Source organism: Danio rerio, chromosome 13 (assembly GCF_049306965.1).
Source record: "Danio rerio strain Tuebingen ecotype United States chromosome 13, GRCz12tu, whole genome shotgun sequence".
Classification (NCBI taxonomy): domain Eukaryota; kingdom Metazoa; phylum Chordata; class Actinopteri; order Cypriniformes; family Danionidae; genus Danio; species Danio rerio.
The window spans coordinates 51,105,657-51,125,288 of NC_133188.1; the positions used below are offsets into that span (position 1 = coordinate 51,105,657).

The following is a 19,632-nucleotide window of genomic DNA, read 5'->3' on the forward strand; positions in this document are numbered from 1 at the left end:
TCGGCTCCGTTTAGTTATAAATATCCACACAGTGAAGATGACGCTCATAAATGCAGCACGACGCCTCAACATTTCTGCTGTCTGTTTAGTTGTTAATATTAAAATTAAAATAGGCAGTTCCTTATATCATGTTTACATTTTATTGTTGAGAAAGTGAAACAACGTAGCCAGGGTGATGTGAATGGGTTTTCAAACTAAAACGCATTAGTGTAAACGGGGCCTTAAAGGGCCATGAAACCCCCTTGTTTCAGCAGGGTTTTTTCACACCTCTACTTTGGAAAAAGTCAGGAAAGTGGGCGTGTCCAGCTCTGTTTAGGGGGGAGTGTCGGAGGAACAAAAGAGGGATGATATGGGAGTGTTGATTTGGGCACGCGCTGAGTTTCAGTGTCAAAACACACACACACACACACACACACACACACACACACACACACCGGGGAGAAAGTGACTGTGTTTACTTGGACATCAGTAGTCGAATTATTTGCCAAATTAATAAATGGTGGACTTTAACTGCAGTTTGGCTCTTTCATTCAGGAATTTCATTCAAGCTCCTCGTGACAAACGAGATATTTGATTCGAGGAACTGCTCTCAGCGTGTATTTTTCTTGCAATTTTTGTTACCGATCTGCGAATAAGAGAAAAAAAACCTCCGCATTTGATGGAAACTTAGATGCACACGACAGGTAGCGTCAGAAAGCTGTGTGTGTTATTCCGGTCACAAAATGCGGTGAAAAAATCCTACACGACGGCAGTAGTTTGGTTGTGGTGCTAACATGTTTACACTCGGTGTAATAGTTAGTTCGATACGAACTAACCTTGCCATCTGAATAAAGAAAGACCACTGGGCGCGCACTTACCAAAGCTGTAGAGACAGGACAATCAACAGCAACTAGAGCCGCGTCTGTATTAAAAGGAGACGAGCAGGAAATTTGCATCTCACCATTTGCAGATGAGAAAAGTTCTCGGGTAAACAATGATCCTTAGACACGTACTGTTGCCACGCGTCGCGTGCACTGTAATCCATACGTGAGTCCAGCTGCACTCTCATAGAGAGAAAATGAAAACAAAACCTTCACGGCAGCATATTATGAAAGCGACACTGCAGGCTTGTTTTGCCAACACAACGTGGCGTCTCTCTGCCGTCTAAACACTGTAACATTGTTACTCATGCATTAATGCAGCACACTCGGAGACGTAATACGGTACTCTCAGGTACAGACGTCCAGTCTACATGCTGGAATACACAGTAAGATCTCATGGCCGTGAGGCAGCTTTAAAAAAAATAGTTTTGCACCGTAAGCATGAATTTGCTTGAAATAACCTAAAAACAACCAATTTCAACTTAAATATGTGTCCTCATAGTGTTTTAGCAGTGTGGGACACATATACGACTGTCAACGGCTCAAAAAATGTGTTTTGGTGTTTCGTGACCCTTTAATGCTCCCTTGTAAAAACTTTTGTGGTAGTTTTGTAGTTTTTGGGTGCTTTCACATCTGTAGTTCGGTTAATTTGGTCCGGACCAAGGGCAATAACTGATACATTGTTGCATTTTCTGCCGTCTTTGGGTGGTTTTCACACCACACTGCTGGCTTTGGCCCGAACCAAAATGCAGTCATGTGACCAAATCCACATCACTCATTGGCCAGATGTTGTTAAACATAGTTCCTCAACTACTTATCGATTGGTCAGAATTCACGTGCGGGGAAATGCCAATAAACTCCCGCAAATAAACAAACCGGCAGACACAAAATGTCTCTTTTGACTATGGAGGGACGACTGCGCTGGCTGATTGTATCCCTGCTTTAGACAAGCTATACATTTCGAGAATAAAGCGCGGCCGCGGCTAAAAAACAATGTTTTAATGCATCGCACGTCACTCCAGGAGGAGGCGTGAATTAATTTAGCTAAACTGCGACATGGTCATCTTGCGGAAATATTACCAACGATCCATCAGGTAACATTCAAGAAATATTTTTCCTTCATTTCCAATAATGCACAGCGCATCGGCCTACGGCAGCTGGATTAGTCCAAAAGGACTTTTTGCGGTTGGACCTGTTTTAGTTCAGATCATATTCTCACCACAAACGAAACGCTCCAGGGTTTGTTTGAAAGCGTACCGAGACCACCTCTTCATGCAGGTCTCGGTACACTTCTTTGGTCCGCTTTTGGTGCGCACTCGAATACGATTGCTGCATTCAACTAACTGTAGTGCGATTCAACCGAATTAAATAAGGCAGGTGTGAAAGCACCCCTTTAATATACCAAAATACAGTACTGTATTTTGATGCAATTAAAACTGAGGTGTTTGGTATTTTATTTTAAAATGCATTTCAATGTAGTTTTGCCCAACCCTGTGCACCATAACCGTGCATTAAGTGACACTTTTTCCAAAGGAGTGTTGTATTCGGGCTTTATCTTGCTGTAATATAGCTAAAACGCAGATTTTTCATGAAAAACGTGTTAATTAACTCACTATAAGAAGTTAATTAACTTATAAATAACTAGTTTTCTCTTAATTACAAGTTATCTCATCAAGGGAAAGAGTTAATCACTATCGATTAAGTCTGCTTTTATATATATCTTTCTTTCTGCTGTAAAAAAAAACCTAATACAAAAAAGAGAGAAGATTAATTTTGGTGATGCAGATTTGTTATTGGGGGGACAAATTAGAGGTTGTGAAAAATGTGCAGCATTGCACTCTATCAGTTAACATTGGTTTTATGTCTCGGCTTATTGTCTGTAAAAAGCTATTACAAAAAGAGGGGAAATTTTGGTCATGCAATTCCCTAATCAGCCACTGGGGGTAAAAAGAGAGGTTGTAAAAAATGTATAGTATTGCACTTTATCAATTAACACTGGTTTTATGTCTCTATTTCTTTGCTAATAAAAGTTATTTTAAAACAAGGTTAAATGTGGGTCATGCAATTCCCTAATTAGCCACTGGGGGAAGAATTAGAGATTGTGAAAAATGTCTAGCATCAAAATCTATTAATTAACACTGCTTTTACATCTTAAGTCTCCTCAATATAAACCGCTATTACAAAAAAGGAATAATTTTAGACTTGGAAATTCCCATATCAGCCACTAGGGGTAAAGAGAAAAGTTGTAAAAATGTCCCCCCTAGACAAAGAAATGTAGACTATCACACTCTATTGGTACGCTCTATTTTTATGTTTCAGTCTCGCTGATTTAAAAAAAGCTATTATAAAAAATATTAATTTTGTAAATGCAATTCCTTAATCAGCCACTGGGGGTAAAAAGAGAGGTTGTGAAAAACATCCAGTATCGCACTTTATCAATTAACACTGGTTTTATGTCTTCATTTATTATTATTTTTTTGCTATAAAAGTTATTTAAAAGCAAGGTTAAATGTGGGTCATGCAATTCCCTAATTAGCCACTGGCTGAAAATGAGAGATCATAAAACATGTCTAGCATCAAAATCTATTGATTAACACTGCCTTTACATCTTAGTTTCCCTGAAAACCGCTATTACAAAGATAATTTTGAACATGCAATTCCTTTATCAGCCACTAGGGCTAAAGAGAAACGTGAAAATGTCCATTGTCCCCACTAGACCAAGAAATGTAGACTATCACACTCTATTAATACACTTTAGTTTTAAGTTTCAGCCTCCCTGATTTTAAAAAAGCTATTATAAAGAAATAATATATTTTTAAATGCAATTCCTTAATCAGCCACTGGGGGCAAAAAGAGAGGTTGTGAAAAATGTCCAGTATCGCACTTTAGCAATTAAAACTGGTTTTATGTCTCCATTTCTTTGCTATTCAAAGTTATTAAAAAACAAGGTTAAATGTGGGTCATGAAATTCCCTAATCAGCCACTGGGGGAAAAAGAGATTACAAAACATGTCTAGCTATACAATCTATCGATAAACACTGCCTTTACATCTTAGTCTCCCTGAAATAAACAGCTATTACAAAAATAGGGATAATTTTAAACATGCAATTCCCATATCAGCCACTAGGGGTAAAGAAAAACGTTGTGAAAATGTCCATTGTCCCGACTGGACAAAGAAATGTAGACTATCACACTCTATTAATACACTTTAGTTTTAAGTTTCAGCCTCCCTGATTTAAAAAAAAAAAAAAAAAAAGCTGTTAAAAGAAATGATAATTTTGTAAATGCAATTCCTTAATCAGCCACTGGGGGTAAAGAGAGAGGTTTTGAAAATGTCCAGTATCCGCTTGTTAAGTGTGACGTCATGCGAAGTGCCTTCCGGGTCCAAGCACGCTATCGAACTATATGGGGAGACTAATCAAATGGTAATAATAAACGTTTACAGAGAGCTGTGATACTTTTGAAAATCACGATCGCTATATATATAACCGTGCCTAATATCCACCAGAAAGTGATTAGTTTTTTATAAATTGTTTAATTTTGGTGTTTGTGATGCAGCAAGTCCAGAACTGTATAGTGTACACAATGATTTTATATATAATTCTAGAGTTCTAGATCTGTCGGTTCATTCCACTGTGGTGACCTCTGAAATAGAGACTAAGCCCACCTGATGTCAAGTTTCCAAAACAGGTGGATTTTTGGATATGCAATTTAAATGTCCACAATCCCCTTCTGCTGATGGACAACTTTCACATTCTGTCTTCCTGCATGTCAAAACTATTTAAAAATTATAGTACTGAAAAATAAAACTAGGAGTAATGGGAGAGGTTGTGAAACTTGCCACATGCAACGCTGAATGACACAAGTCCTAACCAAAAAGCTACTGGAAAACACCTTTTCCATTCATTCATTCACTTTCCTTCAGCTTAGTCCCTTTATTTCACAGCGGATTGAACCATCAATTTATTCAGCATATGCTTTACAGAGCAGATGCCCTTCCAGCTGCAACCTAGAACTGGGAAACACCCATACACTCTCATTCACACTCACACACATACACTACGGCCAATTTAGTTTATTCAATTCACCTACTGTATAGCGCATGTGTTTGGACTGTGTCGGACACCAAAGCACCCGGAAAATGGGGAGAACATGCCAACTCCACACAGAAAGGCCAACTGACCCAGCCAAGGCTTTTTGCTGTGAGGCGACCATGTGTCGACCCCATTTCAAAAAACGAAGAAAAATTTAACTTTTCTCACGGTCCTTTACTGAGAGTGCGAGACTGAGGTAAAATTGGTTTTATATTCGCACTTTTGTTCATTTTTGAACTGTGAACTTGTGTCTGAGTGTCTATATAGTACTTTGAATATTGGGTCTGAAAAAGCATACAAGTATGACTTCAGAACATTAGCGCTATTTCACTGACTGTAAACAATGTTGATAGTCATTGGCTGCTATGATTTCACTATTCAGAATTAGCAAAGAACACTGTTCTGAAGTTTTATAAGGCCTATTGAGATATTTGCTAGCTAACAAAATAAAAGATATTACAGTAAGACCTTATTTTCAGGGTTCAACGCTAAGGATTTTTTTCTACTGGGCCGATTGGGCCAGTGGTTTAGGTTTTTACTTGCCCTGCCAAAATTTTCACTGGCCCCACTAAAAAAAAAAAAAAAAAAAAGGTTAATAGCTAGTTCTTAGCCACATATTTTAAATAATGTGGCAAAATAATTTCTATGAATCTAGAATTTAAACATTTAAAAATGTTAATAAATGTATAATGAACTAAATTAGTTTGATTTTATGCAAACGAAAGAGCAGTATGAAAAATGTGCTGGTATTTTAGTGCAATTCTAAATTATTTTTATAAAAATGGCTTGCCAAACCGACAACTCTTTTTTTCTTTTCTTTTTTTTTTCTCCCAGTTTCTTAATTTAGTACCCATGTAATTGTCTGCTTCCAAGACTTTAGAAACTGACGTTTTCTTTTAGCCTCATAGTTAGACGTTGCCATCTTGTCGCTGTAATTGTTGTTACCATGTTACGAGAAAAATTTCATGCTCACCGTTACTGGCCGATAGGGGCCAGTAACAATCCTGTCTACCGTCACGAGCGTCCTTCACGCTGGCCCTGGGCCACCGGGCAGTCCTTATTGTAGAGCCCTGATTTTGATGGTGCCTATTGCACGTTTTGTGGACTAAAACTTGCATTGATCTATGCCAATTAGTTCTCATTTGAGTATTAGTAGACCGTCTGCTTCATATCTGCTGATACTGCTCCTTCAACAGACACTTAACTGATTATAAGAAACTTTGCAAGCACATTTCAGCTTACACCAACCTTAACCCCAACCTAACAGTCTACTTATTATAATCTAATAGGAATTAGTTGGGATGTAGATGCAATGTAACTTAAATTAAAAAATGCATTAAAGGGACCATCAAAATAAAGTGATACCGCAATTACTTGTAAAATATCACATGCATGCTATCCTTGTATTAGTATACTTAATAAATATATGATCAATATTGAAAACAAGGGTTTGGATTTATTTGTGTGAAGCTATTTTGGACTGATCTCTCACATTGTAAAACCCAATAAGTTAAGGTAACTCAAACCATTTGAGGAAACTGATTGCAACAAATTTAAATTCAAAAACTAATCCTAATAATGAGTACTGTGGTAAAAGAAGCAGGTTGAGCACAGTAAAACCCAATAAATGAAGAGAACTCAAACCAGCTGAGTACTGTAAAACCCAATAAGTTAAGGCAACTCAAACCGTTTGAGGAAACCATTTGCGACAAACCATTGTTTAAAAAACGAATCTATATGAGTACTGTAAACTTAATCCATTTAAGTAATGTGGTATTTCATTAACTCAACTTCCATTTAATTAACTTTCAGTCTATTGTGAGTTAACTACACTGATTTCATTTGATAAAGTTGACAGTGGGGTGCAGAAAAGATGAATGTTGACATTTATTTAAATACTTTTTGCATCGTTTTCTTTTATAACAACTCTAAATCTTGCACACAGTTCATACATTGATGATATTTTTTGCTATAATGGACAAGTTATTTACTCAAGTGTAGATTTTTGGAAAAGTCTCCAATACTTGCTAATTTTTTAAGTTAAATATAGATAAGCTATATATGTTATCTTTAATGGGGATAAAAACTATTTTAAAAGACAGAAATGTCTTTCATTGTGTAACCTTATATCATTCTCCCTCTGTCTTTTATCTTATTTATATATATTTTTACTTTAAAATGTAATATGTATAATGTTTCACCATTTTTGTATATTTTGTAAAGTTTCAAAGTTGCTGCAATCTTTAAACAACAATCAATATCAATAAATAATAATGCAATAATAATAATAATATAATAATAATAATAGAAATAATTATATAACAATAATAATAACAACAACAACAATAGAAATAATAATACAATAATAATAATAATAATAATAATAATGATAATAACAATGACAATAATAATAATAAATAATAATACAATAATAACAAAAATAATAATAATAGAAATAATAATAATAATAATAATAATAAAAATAGAAATAATAAAAAATAAATAATAGAAATAATAATACAATAATAATAATAATAATAAATAACAATACAATAATAATAACAACAATAATAATAATAATAGAAATAATAATAAAATATTAATAGAAATAATAATACAATAATAATCATAAGAAATAATAATACAATAATAATAATAGAAATAATAATACAATAATAATAATAATAATAATAATAATAGAAATAATACAACAACAACAACAATAATAATTATGACAATAATAATAATAATAATTAACAATACAATAATAACAACAATAATAATAATAGAAATAATAATACAATAATAATAATAGAAATAATACAATAATAATAATAATAGAAATAATAATACAACAATAATCAAAACAACAATACAATAATAATAACAACAGCAATAACAATATTAATAATAGAAATAATAATAATAAAATACCAACAACAATAATAATAACAATACAATAATAATAATTATAATAATAACACAATAATAATAATAATAATAGAAATAATACTACAATAATAATGATAATCATAATAATAACACAATTATAATAGAAATAATAATACAATAATAATATTAAGGAGTCCCTTTTGAACTCACCTTGACTCGTCAGACATCCTCTGACTTCACCAGCTCATGCAGAGATAACAAAAGTATGATAAAAGTAGAATCCCAGTATCCGAAAAATCAACGCCTATAAATCTGGATGAATAGTCTTCCTCAGGATAGCTGTCATATAATAAGTTCCTGTTTGAAAAAGCCGTCCACGAGATTGTTTTGAATGATTTCTTTTGTCTCTTAAGTGCACTTCCTCACCCAGAGTCAGTCTTGTGCGTCTGCTGCTCACAGAGAGCAAGTTTCCTCTGATCTCTGTTCACTCATGCAAAGACCTCTGCAGAAGTGCCTCCGCCCACAAAGGGAGGGGCTTGCGATGGTCAAACCCACTATGGAGCTTGAATAGTGCCAAAACTGAATATATTATGTTTTTAATTTCTTAACTTGAATAATGAACATCTGACATTTAATATAACTGAATATTGAAGACAGATTTTTATAGATGTATTTTAAAACCAGAAATCCACATTGTAAAATTCATCGTGAATACTGTCTTTTTACTTGCTAATTATCATATACACTGCTTTTAAAAGTTCAAGACACCCTCGAGTACTTTTTTTGAGATCTTAACAGATGTGTGTGTGTGTTAAGCATCAGTTAAGATAACGTTAGCACCTATCAGCTTTAATTGAAATTATAAATTTGAGACCAGGCATGATCAGACTGTCTATACTAGTTGTGGAATTGGACATTCTAGGCTGACACATTTCTATTTACTGAACAACGAAGCACCACCTAAATGTAACTACTGCCAGGCTGCTCTTAACACATATTCTGTTGGAATGTGGAAGTTTTAATACCATTTGACAATTTTTTTTTTGAGTAATTTGATGGACATTTTTAAAAAGGTACCACCAGGAAGAGTTTTAAATTATCAAAAATTGAACTGAAAAATCATATTCACCTTTGAACATATTTTTGTGTGAATTTTATCTATTTATATTTTATATATTTGTTTAAGTAACCTTTTATATGAACATGATTATGTTTATAATATATAGACCATTTTGAGGGATGTAAACAAAAACAATGGTCCCAACGTATTTCCTGTTGTACATTTTTTAACTTCTAGAGCCTCCGAGAATCCAATAAGAGCCACATATTGATGAATAATGTGATGATAGCTGTTTAAACATTATGATTGAATCGCCTCCTGTTACAGTTATGAGTTTGATAACAAGCAGGAAATATTCATCGACCAATGACATCACCACATTGAAAGGGTTTGCAGAACAAATTGTGGATATGTGCATATGGAATTACGAATAACAAATTTAGCAGGGCATTAAATTACTGTTTATTTATTTGCATTTTACCTTTGTATAAAATCATGGGTCTCCTCACGGTTTGTGTCTCCTTTTAGGAGCCAACAGACTCAGAACAACAGTTGTTCGCTCCCCTCTTTCTCCGCTGCTCTGCTGGCCACGCCCACTCAACCAACGAACTTAAATCTCTCCTGGAACGAACTTAAAACTCTTTTACTCCTCACCGAAATTACTTAAAAATTGCCGTGTCCGGAAAACATCATCGGACATTCATAAATGTATTTTGAGCTTTTATTTTATTTATTTTTTATTCCCTTATCTGCCACAGAGACCTCCACATGTGGCTTAATGCTGAATGTTTTGTACTTGGTTTGTTACCTTGTTGTTACCTCTGAGATTTAGTTTTCTTTGTTTAATAATAATAATAATAAAAAGGTTGTGAAGTTCTGAAGTAGGTCAGAGGTCAAATTTGGCGCCTCCTATTGGACAATTTGTTTCATTTTATTTTAGCCCGTATTGAAAAAAAGTAATATTCTCATATTTATGAGATCATTAAAATAAATATAAAAGTAAGGTAAAATATGGCATTTATAATGCTATTTAAAATAGGCTTTGGGCGAGATGGTGGCTCAGTACGTAGTGCTGTCGCCTCACAGCAAGAAGGTCCCGGCTGGGTCAGATGGCGTTTCAGTTTGCATGTTCTCCCTGTGTGGGTTTCCTCCGGGTGCTCCGCTTTCCCCCACAGTCCAAACACATGCGCTATAGGTGTTTTGAGTAAACTAAATTGGCCGTACTGTATGAGTGTGTGTGTGTGGATGTGTTTATAGGTGTTCCCCAGTACTGTGTTGGAGACTTGCGGCCGGAAGGGCATCCGCTGTTTAAAACATACAGGCCCGGATAGGCTAATCAGGAGGACCGGGAGAATTCCCGGTGGGCCGGTCCGTTTTTTTTGGCCGCGAGGGCCGGTGTCCCTAGCTGCTTGCACTCTCAGCAGTCGCACTTTTTTTAGTTTTTCATTTATTTGACCATAGCCTCACTCTTTTTATTCATTATTTTGCCGCAGCTCTGCTCTATTTATTTATTTTCTCGCAGCCCCGTGAGCAAAATGCAGCCTGCAGGTTAATGATGACGTAACTATTATTCGACCCCAAACAACGGCACCTTAGTGAATGTAAGAATTCGAATAATTAATATTAATGAATATTACACCTGCTCAATGAAAATCAGATGATTCACTACATTAATAAATCTGACATAACTTGATCAGAAATCTAGAAAGGGGAGAAAAAGATTAAGTCGTCAATAGACAAGTGTTTAAAGAGCCCATATTATGGGTTTTTTGAAAATTCCCCTCCATGTAGTGTGTAACACAGCTCTAAGTGAAGTGAAGTATCCAGCTAAGGCTTAAATCTGTAAGAGTACAGTGTTTAAAACGGTTGATTCATCTATAAAAGAGTCGACTCATAGTGCTTCAAACGAGTCGCCTTGATACCGAGTCATTAGGTGTTTCGCCATGACGTACGAACGAAACCAAGTTATTCAAGTGCACACGCAAACCCGGGAGATTTCAAACCTGAGGCCCCGCCCTCTGACGCAGAAACCCAGACACACACACACACAAACATGCCGGTCGATTTAAGTCACACTGCAGATGGATATATTGAGTCTCTACCCAAAGATGAAACCTCAGCATTATAACCAAGCAGTTGTAAACTACTGGAAACTTCTGGAAACTACATGCTACAAAGAATACTTCAACAGCGTTTGTTAAAGGAAGGATCAGTAAAGAGTAACTTACTGATAGACGTCAGGATGGATTTTTCTTCCTCCATTTCTCAAGTGTAAGTACGTGCGATTAAAGTTGCCTTGTTGACTCTAGCTTGCAAATGTATTTAGTTGTGATTTGTTACTTGTAACCGCGTGTACTGTATCAGGTTAACTGGCTATATTCTCTTATCGCGTGCAAAGTCACGTTAAAAACGCGACGCGTGCTGCTTTGTTAACGGAGCTCCGTGGACGGGGAGTAGTGTGTGTGTCTGTGTGTGCGTGTGAGCGCGCTGTCGTCCGGAGGTGTGTGTGTTTGTTTGTGTGTGTGTGTGTGCAGAGCGCGTTGTCGTCTGGAGCAGGGTTAAGTGTGTGTGTGTGTGTGTGTGTGTGTGTGTGTGTGTGCAATATGCGTGTGTGTCTGTGAAAAGAGCAGAGTGAGAAGCTAGGAGATCCCTCAACTGTTTTTGGAGTTTTTGCTCAATAAAATAGTCAGTCGTCTGTATTTTCAAGTCCATAGTCTGTATTTACATTGTCCCACTGGCAGCTAAAATCCACGCCTACACTATCGAGCGTGTATGAACTGTGATTACTTTTATATTGCTGATTAGCTGTTTGGCATTTCACTCTCTGACTGAAGGCAGTCGACCAATCGCAACAGACAGTCAGTGGTCCAATCAGCGCAGATTAGCTTCGCGCTAAGGAGGGGTTTGGGAACAAATGAATCACTGGACGATTCATACGGGAGTCGCTGGGATAATTAGGTAAAAATAAATGCAGATTATAAGACCACGAAAGTGTTTTTTGACCTTGCATGCATATTAGACTGTTGTTGGAGACCCTTACAACCAAGATATGACCCTATTTCATGTATAATATGGGCTCTTTAACAATAGTGCCATTGTGGTCCAGTGGTCAGCACGATGCGTTACCACACTGCAGAACCCGAGTTCGATCCTTACCTATCTAATTGAATTTATTTATTTATGTTTTCACTTTTATTGTTGAGACATATAATACTGTTTAGGTTGTTGAATGTTTCAGCTTATAAAGCAGCTGTTTTCTTGAAAACAAAAATACGTGATCGTGTCATTAGAAACTGAATTCGAATTGACCTTATTTTAATATAGTCAGTCGTGAACTGAGGTGGGCCGGTCTTACCGTACGTTCACACCGAAAGCGGCGAGAGCGTCAAAGTAGCCGGAAGTCATTCATTTTAAATGAGAGCCGGCGACGATAAGCGGCGAGGAGCAGCGCGGCACGTCTTCGCCGGTGTGAGCGTCGAGGAGAGTTGAAATGAAGTCAACTTTATGGTAATGAGCTATGACGCGGTTCGGCGGCAAGCAATCAGAATGAAGACGTCCATCGCTTTATAGCAGTTCAGGGAACACAGACCTGTGAACTTTGGTTCCGACCACAGTTGTTCCCAAGGGTTTGATTATTGCGGTCGCCGGATTTCCAATTATTTACAATGTTTTCTTACAGGAACATACATTAAATAAGTTACTGGCGAGTTACTGATGTTCATTAATGTTATATAAATTTATCTTTAAAAAGCGTGAATCTCACGCGATGTGACAGTACAAAACAGTACTGCTGCTTCAGGATATTTCAGACATATGGAAACATATTGGATAAATAGAGCAAAGCCACACCACACGCAACTTGATCTTTCATTGTTGTATGAATTTGATAAGAAGTGCGCAACATTTTCACGCTAGAAACATGTTTTATGCAGGAATGTAACTGATATGCTGCAACGGCTCCTTTAAGTACGAGATCAATGTAGCGAGTTTTGACGCTCTCGCCGCCGGAGCTGAAGGCAGACAGCGTTGTCGCCAGGGCGGCCAGAGCGACCTTGGACGCTCTCGCCGCTTTCGGTGTGAACGTACGGTAAGGCTTGAAACTCCAGGGCTGGAAGGAGTCCCACTCCGGCCCTGAAAACATATGTTGAAATAGTTGGTGGTTCATTCCGTTGTGTTGACTCCTTATAATTAAGACACTGAGCCGAAGGAAAATTAATGACTATTAAATTTGATGTTCTGAATTTTCTTGAAAACTTGTACAAACTAGAAATCTGCAGTGTTGGAATTAAGACAAAAAGATAAAAATCTGCAGTTAGAAACACATCTGTAGAAATCTGCCTTCAAAAATCCATTCAGCTATTCAGGTTAGGAAATTCAAACGCAAAACACTTTTTAACAGCATGTAATAATCAGCTTCATTAAATTACACTTGCCTATAATTCAAATTAGCACCATTCTAATTCAGATTGTTTTGGCATAACTTGAGCTCCATATTAAACCACGCCACGAGTTCTGAAATGTACACAAACATTTGAGACATTTTCAGACGTTAAACTAGAACAAAAGCACGACAGTTCTTCTTTCACACGGGCTCGTCTGCTTTGCGGTGTATTTCATGTTCAGTCTGGCTGAATAATGTTTGATCACAAGTGTCACAAGTCATCACAAGAGAATCATGGTAGTTTTGAAACGATGTAAAGCTGCGTGCAATACAAGCTGGGTTTACCAAAGCCTCGGCGTGCGTTTTATTCTGTCATTCATTAGATTACCAAACTGTGACAAGATGACAACACGCACCATTTACAACACACAAACACTAAAGAGAATAACTCCACAGGCTACATCTGATTAGGGAAACCTGGAAAATCAGGAATGTGCTTCCATTTATTAGCAGGACATTAGGAATATTCAACATTGAGGTTATTAGCATGCATTTTTTACAGGGATAGTTCATACCAAAACTGACAAATCATTTATTCACTTTCTGTAGTCACAAACCTGTCGTTTATTTCTGTTGAACAAAATAAGTTAATTAGAAAAAACAAAACAGTAACCACTGACTTCCATTGTCTGTTTTTCCCACTATGTAAATCAATGGTTACCGGTTTCCATCATTCTGGGGTGCGTTTCCGAAAACCCTCATTAGCCAACTAAGGTCGCAAGTTGTGTTGTTACAAACATTTGTTGATTTGGCTTTTCACCAAATCCATCGTTTCAACGAGCATTCGCAAACTGCATCGCACGCTTCAAGCTGTAGTTAGAAACTAGTTAGAGTTCCTGGCTGTGTGCTATTCCCACTATCCCCCCTATGCTCTATGAGAACATTCTAACATTAAAACTTGGAATGATTCAAAATAAAGCATTAAGGTCATCTCTCTTAGGTAACATTTGCTTTCAAGGTATTTTTGCAGTTCAGTTTTAGCGGTCTTCATGTTTACAATTGTGTTCCCTTTGCAGTGCACTTTGAAAACATTGATGTCATTTTGAACACAGCCATAGCTCATGGCGAAAGCTATAGGTTACTTATTTAAAAGAAGAATTTATGTCATGTTTCCAAAGCTTGTGAGAACAAAAACACAGCATACGTTAATGCTTTTAATGTATAGTAGGTTATTTATTAAGTATCAGTACTGGTTTTGACATGGGCCTGCTGGTTAGCACATTTCTGCAGTGGTTTACATGTCAAATTGTAAAAGTAGTGTTTTCAAAAAATAAAAAATAAACAATATCCTACTTAATAATAATAATCATCATCATCATCATCATCAATAATATTATTATTAAAGTATGGATTTTTTATTTCCTAATTAATAATAAATATTAAATTTCATTTCTTAATAAATCGCCTAATTAATTTATTATTTATATATTTATTTATTTATATAATTTATATATATATTATAATACGTGTTTGCTTTATGTTTTAGAACAGAATAATGTTCTCTATAATATTTGTAAAGGAAACACAGGTCCTATATGTGTCGTTTACATATATTTCAATTAATATGGAAAGCAAGTGCATGTTTTTACCAAAACTAATGTTGGATTTTATTTTAAATGCATGTTTGTGTAAAACAATATAATTTGCACAAAGAAATGATGGCGTTCTTCTCTAAAGAAGTAGTTACTTCACCCCATTTAGAGCATCATTATGGACGTTTAATGATATAACTAATTTGGTTCAATCGATAGATATGTGACAGAGAAACTACGGGTTTTGGGAAATGCTCGTCACTACATCGTTCTTTTCCTAAACTATGCATCGTACTATAACGCCATATTCCCACGGGACGTCAGCGTCAACGCTTTCCATTCACTTTTCATTCACTTTGAATGGGTGATGTCAAGCGTTCTGCATTGTGGATCTGTCGGCGCCGCTTCAGAGGCGTTGCTTGTTGCAGAAGTTGGGACTAGCTCAACTTTTCAAGCGCCGACGGTAGCATCAGCCAATCAGAACGCTGTATGCAAATACACCAGATAGACAGTGGCCTATTGCTGACTGAATTTCATTGGCTGATGCTGCTATGACGATCACTTAAGCCCCAACTTCAGACACGCCTTCAGTCAAGCGTTGACGCTAAAGCCCCGTGTAAATAGAGCGTAATGGTTCAGCTGCGAGTCGTTTCGCTTCATTGTTTGGGAAACTTTCCCAGAGATGGGTTGCGGCTAGAAGGGCATCCGCTGCGTAAAAATGTGCTGGATAAGTTAGTGGTTCATTCCGCTGTGGCGACCCCATATTAATAAAGGGACTAAGCCGACAAGAAAATGAATGAATAAAATGAATGAATGTTTGGGAAACGCACCCCTGCATGATATCTTATGTGGTGTTCAACAGAAAAAAAGAAACTCAAAAAGGTTTTAAACCACGTAAGCGTGAATAAATGTTCATTTTCAGCTGATTTATCCCTTTGAGATGACAATAAACCTCTTGTGCAAAAATTAAATCAACATTTATAAAATGTTAACAGATTAAAAAGTAAAACTCAGATGAAATAATGAATAGTTTAAGCTAAACGAACAACATAAACAGAAATGCCCAGGAGACCCAAACAATTTACAGCTAGAACCATTGATCTACATGTATTTGGCTCAAATGGTAAATAATTATAAAGTAATGGCAATTAAAAGTGGCATTACAGCTTTCTAATAAAGCAAAATGATATTTGTCCAACATTGTAGTGCGATTACTTTTACTATATGCACAGTATTTTCAAAATATTCACTAACCGTGGGTCACGTGATCACTAATTACAATCAGGCACTTATTAAAACAATATACAGAATTAAAAAAACTACCTGTTGGCACTGCCAACCTGAACAGCTCATTTAGTAGGATGTTGTAGTTCAAATACACCAAGCAGAGCTCTTCTATAAGTGTCAAATGTTTAGTGTGGAGGCACGGTGGCTCAGTGGTTAACACAGCAAGAAAGTCGCTGATTTGAGTCCCGGCTGGGTCAGTTGGCATTTCTGTGTGGAGTTTGCATGTTCTCCTCGTGTAGGCGTGAGTTTCCTCTGGGTGCTCCAGTTTCCCCCACAGTCCAAAGACATGCGCTAATAGGTGAATTGGATGAACTAAATTGGCCGCAGTGTGTGAATGTGAGAATGTATGGGTGTTTCCCAGTACTGGGGTGCGACTGAAAGGGCATCCGCTGCGTAAAACATATGCCGGAATAGTTGGCGGTTCATTCCACTGTGGCGATCCCTGATAAATGAGGGACTAAGCCAAAGAAAAATGAATGAATGGCGTTTAGTGTGTTAGGATAGTTTCGAATGAAGTCTGGCTGGTGTAAATCTTGACATGCTTAGGGGTGTCACGATTTCAATTTTTAATCGAAATCGATCGAAATTTATGCTTAACTTCGATTATCGAATCAAAAAATAGAATCGTCGATGCTGCCACGCCCCCATGTCACGTTAGCTTGGCTTGCCAAGCGGGAAAAAAACATGCTTGTTGAAGTGCTTGTTAAACTGCAGACGCAGGAGACCCGTCGACAGAGCTTAAATCCTCTCCTCTTTCAGTCGCCGGTGTGGAAGTATTTTGGATTTCCAGTGAGTTATGTTGACAACGTTCGTGTTGTCAACAAAAAAACACAGTTTGTAAGCTCTGCTATGTACGTATTACGGTTGGGATGATAGACGGTGGGCGCATCCCGATCCTCCGCCCCGCACCCGTTGCAAATCCCCTCGCGAAAAATACACACTCAGGCCCTGTTTACACTGTCTTTGTTTTTAAATGGCATTTTAAAACGACAACGATCCACATCCACACTGGCGTGTAGCATTTCTGAGCAGCCCTCCTTCCTCACTACCGCTGAAAACGCACATCACGTGACCACACACACTCATTCACACACAGATACAGACGCACACACATTGTCATGCGCTCGAGACAGCGGGTCAAGGCAGTCAGCGGGTCAGTAGACTGCTTCCATCTTTTACTTTTACACAAGTACTCAGTCATTTTAGCGAACACCTCAGATACTGTTGGCTGGTTCCTGTTGGTTGTGCACTTTTTTTACCGACGCCATTATAACGACACAGATCACTGCCTATTCACGAGTCCCGCAGAAAAAAGTGATTGACAGGTTGTAATTATGTGTGTATCTTGCCTTTATTCATTTACTGTATGATTTATTTATGGGTAAAACAAAGACCATGTAGGTCAGGTAGTTTAAACGGTAGGCTACTAATAATTAATTCGTTATTAATTAATTAATTATTCATAATTCGAAAATCGAATCAAATCGTGACTTTAGAATAGAAAATGTAATCAAATCGAGGATTTGGAGGATCGTGACACCCTTAGACCTGCTCATTTTAAAATTAAGCTAAAATCACTGCAGCATTTTATAAAATAAGAGTATCAGTTTGAAATATAAAAAAGGCAGCTCTAATTATTTAAAAATTAGTCATACACATATATTATGAGCAATCTAAAACCAAATAAAGGTTCCTAATTGGCATCTGTGCAGAGCCTTTAACATCTGTGGAATGTTTTTATTCCACAAAAAACAAAATTTTATTAGAAAAAGTTATTTAGATTGTTAAATGTTCTTCACACTAAGAAAAAGACACTTCTTAAAGGGATAGTTCACCCCAAAATTCTCATCATTTACTTTCCCTCATGTTAGTTTCTTTCTTCTCTTGAACTCAAAAGAAGATATTTTGAAGAATGCTGGTTGATAGTAGCCACTGACTTCCAAAGTAGAAAACAACATGATGGACGTCAATAGGTGCCATCAACCAGCATTTTTCTAAATATCTGTCTTCTGTTAAACACAAAAGAAGATATTTTGAAGAATGTTAGAAACCGGTAGCCATTGACGTCCAAACCTATGGAAGTCAGTGGTTACTGGTTTTCACAACATTCTTCAAAATATCTTCTTTAGTGTTTCAACAGAAGAAAGAAACTCGTAAACATTTTGAACAAGTGAATGGTTAGTAAACAATGAAAGAAATGTCACCATTGGGTGATCTGTCCCTTTAAGAACTGTTCACTGAGTTCTTCTTCGCGGAATAAAATGGAAACGCCCTTTTAGAACCTTTATGTGTTTAAGAGAGTCTCATTTCTGTGTCATTTCCCCAAAACATTAATCATTAGCAGCGAATTCTACCATTATTGATGCTTAGTTCTAAAGTTCAGGTAAAACCCATACAGAAATCTGATTTACAGCCATATATGAGCATACATATACAATTACAGCCAATATATTTGACCATATATGCACATATGTGTTATTACAATGGCTAAGAAAGGGTCACTTAAATTTAAGGTACAATTCTCACTATTACCAAACCATTAACTATGGCTTCTTCCTCAATAAACTCATAATCTGCTTATTAATAGTTATTATTGTAGGTATTTGGAAAAGGATTAGTGATAAGATCATAGTTTTTAAGTGCTAATAAAAAGATAATATCCTAATAATAGACATGTAAATAAGCAAAGTAAGAATTGGTCCCTATATAAAAGTGTTACCCAGACGCAGGTAGTAACAAGATAGATAGATAGATAGATAGATAGATAGATAGATAGATAGATAGATAGATAGATGGATGGATGGATGGATGGATGGATGGATGGATGGATGGATGGATGGATGGATGGATGGATGGATGGATAGACAGACAGACGTAGATAGATAGATGGATAGATGGATGGATGGATGGATGGATGGATGGATGGATGGATGGATGGATGGATGGACGGACAGACAGACAGAGATGGATGGATGGATGGATGGATGGATGGACGGACGGACGGACGGATGGATGGATAGACAGATAGACGTAGATAGATAGATAGATAGATAGATAGATAGATAGATAGATGGATGGATGGATGGATGGATAGACAGACAGACGTAGATAGATAGATAGATAGATAGATAGATAGATAGATAGATAGATAGATAGATAGATAGATAGATGGATGGATGGATGGATGGATGGATGGATGGATGGATGGATGGATGGATGGATAGACAGAAGACGTAGGTAGACAGATAGATAGATAGATGGATGGATGGATGGATGGATGGATGGATAGATAGACAGATAGATAGATAGATAGATAGATAGATAGATAGATAGATAGATAGATAGATAGATAGATAGATAGATAGATAGATAGATAGATAGATAGATAGATAAATTACTTGAGTGTTTTTTTCATCCAATACTTTTGTACTATGTTAAGATTGTTACTTGAGTAAATGTTTTCAAG

General features: G+C 36.7%; 1 protein-coding gene across 1 annotated transcript in view; it reads right to left on the reverse strand.

Moving 5' to 3' along the window:
* bcl2l11 (BCL2 like 11) overlaps positions 1 to 8,321 on the reverse strand; it is a 62,802-nt gene extending 54,481 nt beyond the window's left edge. The window contains exon 1 of the mRNA XM_073919170.1: positions 8,057 to 8,321. Within this exon, the coding sequence (XP_073775271.1) occupies positions 8,057 to 8,073 (17 nt within the window). The 5' untranslated portion in view covers positions 8,074 to 8,321. The remainder of the gene's footprint in view (positions 1 to 8,056) is intronic.
* Positions 8,322 to 19,632: the final 11,311 nt, after the last annotated feature.